At 36.7% G+C, this 9,480-nt stretch overlaps 1 protein-coding gene across 1 annotated transcript; it reads left to right on the forward strand.

The window, feature by feature from the left end:
- Positions 1 to 5,250: 5,250 nt before the first annotated feature.
- Positions 5,251 to 7,254, forward strand: LOC131164488 (protein BIG GRAIN 1-like A). The gene has a single exon (XM_058121720.1). The coding sequence runs from the start codon at positions 5,785 to 5,787 to the stop codon at positions 7,138 to 7,140; it is 1,356 nt and encodes a 451-aa protein (XP_057977703.1). The 5' UTR covers positions 5,251 to 5,784; the 3' UTR covers positions 7,141 to 7,254.
- Positions 7,255 to 9,480: the final 2,226 nt, after the last annotated feature.

A 9,480-nucleotide genomic window follows, 5' to 3' on the forward strand; every position in this document is an offset into this window, starting at 1 on the left:
ATAAGTAAAACAACAACAAGCAAATGAAACACAACTAATAAATGAGAAACAACAAGAATCAATATGAGAATTAACGTGGTTTGGCAAAGCCTACATCCACAGAGGCAATCGACACAATAATTTCACTAAGAAATGTCAAAGTATACAATACACTTCATAATGATCTCTCTCTTCTGTCAATACACGCCCAGAAGAACATAAATGAGACTCTCTCGGAAGTTTCCCTCCGAATTCCTAACCACCCCAACGTTTCAATTCAAAATTCAAATATTTTCTTGCAGCCTAGGCACACTTGTCAATGAAAATATGGCATTTGTCGATGAGACAGAGAAGGCCACTCGTCGACTAGTACGACTACTTATCGACGAGTCCCTTATTCTGCTCTCGGTATCTCAGAAACTCTGAATTTTCCTTACTCTCGGGATCTACTCGTCGATGAGCACAGGAAAATTAGTGATACACTAAAAATCTATAAATATTTGCAAAATTTCTGTGTTACTTAATACTAAACATGCAAATTTAATTGTTTTGTGATGGCTATTTTTAAGTATTTAAAAATTTTCAATTTGAACTTATAAACTTTGTAAGCTCATTTCCATGTTTGAAAAATCAAAAAAAAAAATGAAACATAAAAGGAAATATGAAATATTATGGTGAATAGAAAATTGACCCAAACCCAATTTAGTGGGATAGTGAGGAAACAAGCCTTTTACCTTAGACCATCATAACATATTTGATTAGCACTTGTGGTTGTTCACTGCTTAAATTTGACAAATAAAAGAGCAATCTAGTTTAAAAGTAGTTACTTATACTTGTTTGGGCAAGAAGTTGTAATGTAATATAAGAGTAAGATAAGCCTCAAGGAAGGGTTTCGGTGGCTTATAGAAGATCTCTTTGATGCACAAGCTAGTCAGTAGAGGGTTTTTGGGAGAATATGGAAAGAAGATGAAAACGAAGGGACAAATTAAGAGATGAGAGATTTCAATCTTGCTTAGGCTGATTACTTCCTCCTTACACCCATTTTCTTTTTGAGATGACATGTGGTAGACCTTTGTAACCGAGTTTCTAGCATTGTCCAATTCTCTTGATGCTTTTGGCCCTAGGGAATTAATAGTTGTCTATATATGACACCTTTAGGGCATGTGGTGAACCCTAATTCGATAGTCTAGTTCTACTCATATTTTAGGATAGTTCCTTTGGCGCACAAAGTTCTCAACGTACTTCCCAAACTTGCTGAAGTCACGTACGTGGTCAACGCATGATTAACTTGATCATGACTTGCTCCTTCTTTAAAAGATACTACTACTAGTCACACAATTAATTAGCATATCACTAACTATGCTTATTTCCCTCATAAAGAGAAATTATACAAGTGATCAAGCTATTCCTTCTCATATTTGCGTGCTTGTATTTTTTATATTAAGCATGTGATAAATGCATCCCGCATTCATTAATATCACACATATAAAGAGAGAGAGAGATTCATATTCAACCTATTTAGAATTTAAGAAATAAACATACAGATATGTGAAGAAATAGCTGCCCTGTATAATTCTCCCTTAATTATAAGGATGCCCTCTTAGTTACACAATTAGCACCCCGACTGACCTAATCTCTTTTCAACCAAATAATTACCCTTACCAACATACATATAAAGAGTAAACATCCTAACAATTATGCTCCTAAGCAAGGGAAAAACACACACATAAACATGTGTTTGTGTGGAAATCAGGAGGGAGCAATGGGCATGGAGTGGAATGTTGGGTATTAGCTAAAGTAGATTTTTCTTTTCAAATATATTTTTAAAGAGGGGGAAGGAGTATGATGATACACAATTATGGAATTAGCTTTGGTTGGAAGGGAAAAGTAGGATCTTGCGTCACTTCAATATTTCATGTGAAGGGGAAGGCATAAGCATGCATGTGTTGTGTGACATTAGAGGAAGTTGAGAAGGTAAACAAATTAAATGGGATTTGGCTTTTCTCCCTCCACCGCTCTACTTCACATTCCATGTGTTGTCTTTTTTCTCTTCTTTCTTTTTTAAATCAATGCAGTCATGTGTTATTGGTCCACTCCTCTGTCACTTGTTGTTGGTGTATTTTTGTCAATGTGTCCGTGCCTCCCATTTCTCCTTTCAATTTCTAAATTCATTTTACCCATCCCTTAATTCTTTAACACTAAAACTAAAAGTGCAAACATTTTCCCTCCTAGTTTAGATTTTGACTGGGCTAAGTTAAAACTCTTGGCTTACATATTTTGAAAATAAGGATTCATTAATCATGGCAGCATAATCCTACCCAAAGGTAAGATTAAAATTATCCTTACAAGTCAGCAGATGAGAGGAAGGGGTTTTAATAATTTCTGGGAGCTGCCAATGCACAACAGGCCACATAGTAGGCAAGAGAGTTACGTTTTCTTCTAATGAAACTAAAAAGACAAACTGGAAACTAATTTTTAAATTTTCAGATATCCTCCAAAATTGGCCGAGCCTTCCATGGAGAGCACGACCTGTTGTTGATTCCATCAACCATCCCTTTTGCATAAGAAAGAATTAGAGCTTTACTCCATCCCTCCATTTTTGTACGGATCAAAGCTTTCCGAATAACTGTAACTTCGGCTTGATAGGCTGAAGCCGCTATAAATTTGGTTCCTTTCATAGCAAAATTTTCCCCATTTAGTCTTCCAAGCATAATATCTATAACATCTTGATTTTCAGGTCAAAAGTACTCTTATAGCAATAATAGAATTAACAGATGTTCAATTTTTAATACATTTTACATGCATGTAGAATTAGATTGATTCTTAGTCTATATATAGCCCTTGCATATGGGCCAAATTTAGTTTATTTTCTTATGCTAGGCACTTTAGCCTAAAAGCACTAAAACGCAGAATAAAACAAATATGAATAAATAATTCAACTATGGTCTGTCGTTCTCCATACGAATCATAAAATAATTATTTTATTTAACTAGTCTACTCCTACAATTTTTTAGATCGAGGATGCATGTGCTATAAACGCATTCTTTTTCCATCCAGTTGAGGTTTATTGGGCTTGGGTTATATAATGAGAGGTAACGAATTTCAAACTCTATACGTTCTCCATCTTCAACTAAGGCTTGAACTTGAATCTTCCACCATTAAAGTCCTAAGCTCAGTTCATTAGACATCTTCTATAAATACTATCAATGCTATTATTGTAAGTGTCCGATTCACAACTTCCAACGATACATTCTAGTGACTAATATTTATCATATTTCAAGTTTAAATCTTGAGAGTAGAAAAGACCTGAAATAATTTAAACTTCAAATAAAAAGAAAAAAGAAATAAGTTACAATATCTTTCAATTCGTCTCTTTTGAAACCTCTCAATCAATGTAATATTGTACTATTTGGCCAAGCACGAGATGCATTGGCCTAATACTTGCTATATCCATAATAATCATGTTGGGAATTCTGGTGTGGAACCGTCGGCAGCAGCACCTCCCCATGCAGCCTATGTTGACATTGAAGAATGGCGGCCACCTGCTCTGCAGACTTTGCTGAAATTGCAAGCCACTGTCTTTGATTTTTCACTCCTCCCTGTGTGTATATATATATGTGCAGCAAGGTGTGGCTGTGTTGTGTGTGTATGTTGTGGTGAAGTTGTGCGCAGAGTGTGTTGCAAGTGAGAGTAAGCTGTGTGTGTGTAGCAGTGAGTTGTGAGAGGTGTGAATGTTGGTGTATGCAGTGAGGTGTGTTGCAGAGAGAACAGAGTGATGTGTTGTGTGTAGAGAGCAGAGAGTGTGGAGAGCTTTGTATGCTGTGCAGAGTATTATATTGTGCAGTGCAGAGAGTTAGAGAGTGTGAGACAGAGAGAGTAGAGTGGAGCAGTGCGGTTCCTCCTCCTTGTTATATTTCTCCCAGTTTATAGTGCAGTGGTGTGTGCTCCCGTGGACGTAGGTCAGTTTGGACCGAACCACGTAAATCCGGTGTTCCATTGTGATTGTGTTTGTTTATTTTTCTTCGTGTGTGATTATTGTTTCAGGATTATCCCCCAACAAATCACACTTTGGAAGTTTCAAAAAAGTGAAAACAAGAATTTTGGAATAGTCCTAAACAACAAGCAATAGCCTAAGGACATCTTTACTTCTAATGGATAACTTTTATCCATAAACATAAACAAGTGGGCCATTAGGCTTCTCTTCAATTTCGGAAGTCTTCAAAATAATTTATAATTAGCCTAACATATTTTGCTAACTTCTTATGTTTTTTTTTTTTTTGTTTAAAAAATGAAACTAATTGATGATCCAAAGCAAAATGAATTCAAATAAAAAATGCAAGTTTAAATTGCATACACTTTAATAATTAAAGAAAAATATGACAATCACACCATAAGATAATTATGATTTTTTTTGGTACATTAAAGGTATAAGTATTTGAGACTAATCCATTTTTGACTAAGGCCAAGGTTTTAATGGTCATTATGACTATTTTTACCGAATCAAAATTTTACAATATTTTTAAAAAGACAAAATCATAATATTGATTACTTATATGATTATAAGTAAAAGTAAAATATAATGTAAATGAATTTCCACAATATTAGTAATTTAATATAATCCTGTTTACTACATGTGACAAACTAACATTTATAAGATTATTATGTTGATCTGTCGAATCCGCATTATTATATTAAAAATAGATCTATTATTATATCACATGTTACATACTTTTGCACAAATACACCCTTAGTCCTTACATACCAACAACGACATTATTATATTTATGTGCGGCAAATCAGGTTACAAGTTACTCGACCTTAATTTTGTATTCTACAATTCATCTTGATGTGATTTTATCCAAATAAAAATTATTCAGTAGAAAATTCCTTCTACTTATTTCTTAAATTTTGAACATGTAAAAATAGATCTTTCTTTTTATGATATTAATGAATGTAAGACCAATTTATTACATGTTTAATGTCTAAAATATAGAAACACAGACACATAAAGAAAGAAGTTCACTGAATAATTTTTTCCACTAAAATTTGAATTATGGTATGGGTATTTGATGAGTAGCTTAAATAATCAAATTTGACTTTTATATTAGTTTTATATATGTAATATTTATTCATAATCATGTTTAATGAACTTCGAACTTAAAATTTTAGAAACTTAAAGTAAAAATAAGTTTAGATTTAACAATTTTAAATCGAAGCAGGTTTTAAATTCAAAATTTTGGACTCATTTGGATCCCATTAAGTGGCATTAGAAATTTAAATATACCGTCTATATTTACCCAAAAATACGTAAAATGCCACATCAGCTGCTGCCAACCTGGCAGCCCTCCAACTGGGACTAAGCTGCACGCGTGGGGCCGTCTAGTAGCGAATATAAGAGAGAGGGGGCAGCACACAATTCTCCCCTCCCAATCATCTCTCTCTCTCTCTCTCCCAGGCGTGGATTCTGCTCTCATTGCTCTCTCTCTCTAAATCATCAAGCATGCATCAATGACTGTGTCCGCTTGATTTGTTTCCTTCTCAGTCGCGCCCAGAGAAGAAAAAGAACAATGGAGAGAGAGAGAAAGAGGAAGCTAAGGAAATGAGCCTGTTGCAGAGCTGTCTGCAGTTCCCCCGATTCTCTCTGAGCTCTTTCACATGATGCTGTTTGCTTCCATTAATCCCCTTTAACAGCTTTTGACGCTCACCCGGCGGACAATAAAGAAAACCCATCATCATTCAAAACCCCTTGTGTACTACTTCCAAGTCCCTTCTCATATTCGTTCTCTCTTCTTCCCCTATAAAGACATGGACAGGCACTGGCATCAATCCCTACGAGAAGATCGCCTTCGCAAGCCAACCACCGATCACCATACCCACAGCCCGTCCTTCTCGTCCACCCTTCTCGACACCATTTACCGCTCCATCGACGCCGACGAAGGTCACCGACAGGAGCAACTCCTCCTCTACAGATCAGACACCATGAGGAAGAAGAACTACTCATGCCATGGCGGCCAGAGTGCTGTCACCGCTCTGGAGGCAGAAGAAGAAATGGCGAGGCTTCGCCGAGCCATCATGATCGAGAAATGGATGGAGAAGAAGGTCGGCGACAAGGTCGTCGTCTGCCGGCAGACGGCGACGGCGGCGGACTTCGAGGCGAAACCGCGCCGTGACCGCGAGCGTCATGCACACCCGTTGGCTCACTCCTCGTCGAGCTCTTCGGAATCTAGCTGCGGCGGAGGATTTTCGTCTTCGGAGGCGGAATCGGTTCACGGAGTCGGTTCCAGATCTTCGGGCTTCTTCGATGTAAAGAAGCTGAAGCCTGTGCGTACCGGCGGGTCCTCTCGGTCTGAAAAGGCTCGGACAGAGTCTCAAGTGTTCGACAGCTTGCCTAAGCCGAAGCGCGAGGGCGGTTTCGTGAAGACGAAATCGAAGGCTCTGAAGATTTACGGAGATCTCAAGAAGGCGAAGCAGCCGATTTCGCCCGGCGGTAAGCTCGCGAGCTTTCTTAATTCTCTTTTCACAGCTGGAAATGCGAAGAAGGCTAAGATCTCGTCGTCGTCGCTTCGGAACTGCGACGACGCGAGTTGGGAGAGGAATTCGAAGTCTGCTTATGGCTCAACCTCCACGTGTTCGTCGGCTTCGTCGTTTTCGAGGTCTTGCTTGAGCAAAACGCCGTCGTCGAGGGGGAAATTGAGCAATGGTGCGGCGGCGGAGAAGCGTTCGGTTAGGTTTTATCCCGTCAGCGTGATTGTCGACGAAGATTCTCGGCCGTGCGGGCACAAGAACTTGTACGGTGATGAGGAATCTGGTTTCGTGGCCCTAACTGCGACTGTTAGAAATTCCGCCATTAACGACGAGGTCAGGTATCGCACCATGGAGAACAATCGCCGGGCGGAGGAAGCGGCGAGGGTTTTTTTGAAGAATTATCAGAAGAAAGGCGACCTCGAGATGCGAGATCTGGACCTCCATCAACATCAAGAATCCGAAAACGACGGCGACGACGACGAGGACGACGACGCTGCGAGTTGCTCGAGCTCTGATCTTTTCGAGCTCGATCACCTTTCTGTTGTAGGTATCGATAGGTATCACGAGGAATTGCCGGTGTACGAAACTACTCGTCTGGATACGAATCGCGCCATTGCCAGTGGCTTGATTCTGTAATTCCCAAAAAAAAAAAAAAAGAGAAAAAGAAAAAGCTATTGTCATTTTGAATTAATGGTTATGGGGGATTACACGAGAGAATAAATTAAATTAAAATCAAATTCCTCTTTTCAATTTCAGTCTCTTCTCTTTTAACTTTTTTGAATCGTTAAAATTTGTTTGTTTGAGGGATACTGTATGAACAGAGACAGATCCAGAGACTGTTGGCGATCGTCAAAGCGAGAGAAAGATAAAGACGAAGCAATTGAAGATTCTGAAATCGCGTTCACACGCGACGAAGGGGAAAAGGTAGAGAGAAGAAGATGAAGGATTTGGAAATCTTCGTCTCTGCTCTCTCTCTCCTCGTCTTCCCGCAGACGCAGAGAGAGGAGCGAACGATGGTGGGGCCCGAAGCTAGGCTTCAGCATGGCTCCAACGCCACTAAAAAAATATTACCAAGTAGAATTTAATTTTAATAAAAATAAATAAATAAATAAATAATTATGGGGTTATCAGTCAAAAAAGCGGCTATGCTAATCCAAAGAAGGCTTCACTTTATACTAGCATGGTAGCATGGGTGTCTTTTTAGACATTAGACCCTTAAAAAAAAGGAACGGATGGGTGTAAAAGATTCTAGGGAGGATTTTTTGAAGTTTTTAATCTTAGACGTAAGTTGTAGGCTGCCATTTTAATGAGATTAATTCAAATGCTTTTGTTTACAAGTTAAAAATTAATTATGTTTATTTGATTAGAAGTGAGTGCCAAAATTGTGACGAGTTTATTTCTGCTCACTAAAAGAAAATTTCAAAGGACAAGAATAAGCGCTATACAATATTTAAATTAGGGTTTAACTCTCTCTTGATAGTTTATCCTGGTGAATTATCAGAGGTGCATCGACGGGTGGATAACTTTCATCTCCATTTTGGTACCGTATCATAATGTCTAAGGTGGTGTGATGGTGGTTGGAGTTTTCAAATTATAAAAAAAAAATATATATTCAAATTAGGGGAAAGGATACTAGTTCTTACCGGTAATTTATTTTTTTATAAAATAGAAAAATGATCACTAACACAAAAAATTCAAATTAAGGGTAATATATTAAAATGACGGTGTCCTTGACTTTTTGAATATTTAATTAATTCATAAAATTAATGAGTCTATCTCTTTATCATTCTTCACTTTATACTAAGGTATTATTTCAAAATGAAAAGTTAGTCTATCTCTCTACCATTCTCTACTTAAATACCAATGTATTATTTCAAATGAAAAGTTGTAACCCACAAGTTTCGAATCTTAGTTGTTTATTGAGAAGATCCTTGACTTTATCACCTATGCCATATTATTATGACCTATTATTTGAGTACCCAACAAAATTTTGAATACTATAATATCAATATTTGTGTATATATATTTATTTATATATTTTAGTAAAAGAGGGTGGCACTTATGGCAGAGGAAAACCGTGAAAACAAAAGAATACTTGAGGCTTACATAATAACTAATAAAAAACACCTGATGCATCAAGCCAAACAAAAGAAGGAAACAAACATACACCAATATCAAAAGAAAACCAACTAAACATACCTCGTATAAGCCGTACATATCTTATCTAATCTATTAATATATATATATATATATATAGTTTATTTCTTCCATTCTCTACTTAAATACAAATGTATTATTTTAAATGACAAATCGTAGCTCATAAGACTCAAATTTTCGTTGTTTAACGAAAAGATTACTAAATTTACCACTTATGTCAAGCCAAAAGACATATTATTATGATATATTAATTGAGTGTCCAATAAAATTTTAAATACTATAATTTCGATATTTGTGTATATATATTCATTATTATATATATATATACTCATTATTATTATCATTATTATGGTGGGTGTGAGGGAATAAGGTTATTTTGGTAAGAGTGGCATCAAAGTTTAACAGGGGCAGTAAAAGGTGAACTGAAGTACATGAAAAGAAAGGGAGGTGAGGATGGATGGTCTCCAAAGCTGTGGGCAGCAGATCTTCCATTAGATCTTATTTGTGACTCAAGGGAACTGCAAATCATAACCATCTTCCCTTTATTATTTTCATTCGTTCTTCTTTTTATTTTTTACATATATAAAAACAGAATGGTGTTTTATGGGTTTTGTCACATACACTGCTTATTTTTACAACAAGAATCGAGCTGTTATAAACTCAAAATCTGTGCTTGGTCAGAGCCAACCATATAAAGGCCAATAAAAAAATTTGTTCATGTTGGGGGAGGACACATTATAGCATTCAAACTTTGCATAAAAAAAATATATATATATTAAGATAATTTTTTTCTTAAAAGATTAACGGTGAATGCTTATT

The sequence above is a fragment of the Malania oleifera genome, chromosome 9 (genome assembly GCF_029873635.1).
Source record: "Malania oleifera isolate guangnan ecotype guangnan chromosome 9, ASM2987363v1, whole genome shotgun sequence".
In the NCBI taxonomy this organism is placed as follows: Eukaryota; Viridiplantae; Streptophyta; class Magnoliopsida; order Santalales; family Ximeniaceae; genus Malania; species Malania oleifera.

What these genes read in the sequence shown, in the direction of transcription:
- LOC131164488 (XM_058121720.1), top strand. Translation starts at nt 5,785, where the DNA reads ATGGACAGGCACTGGCATCAATCCCTACGAGAAGATCGCCTTCGCAAG.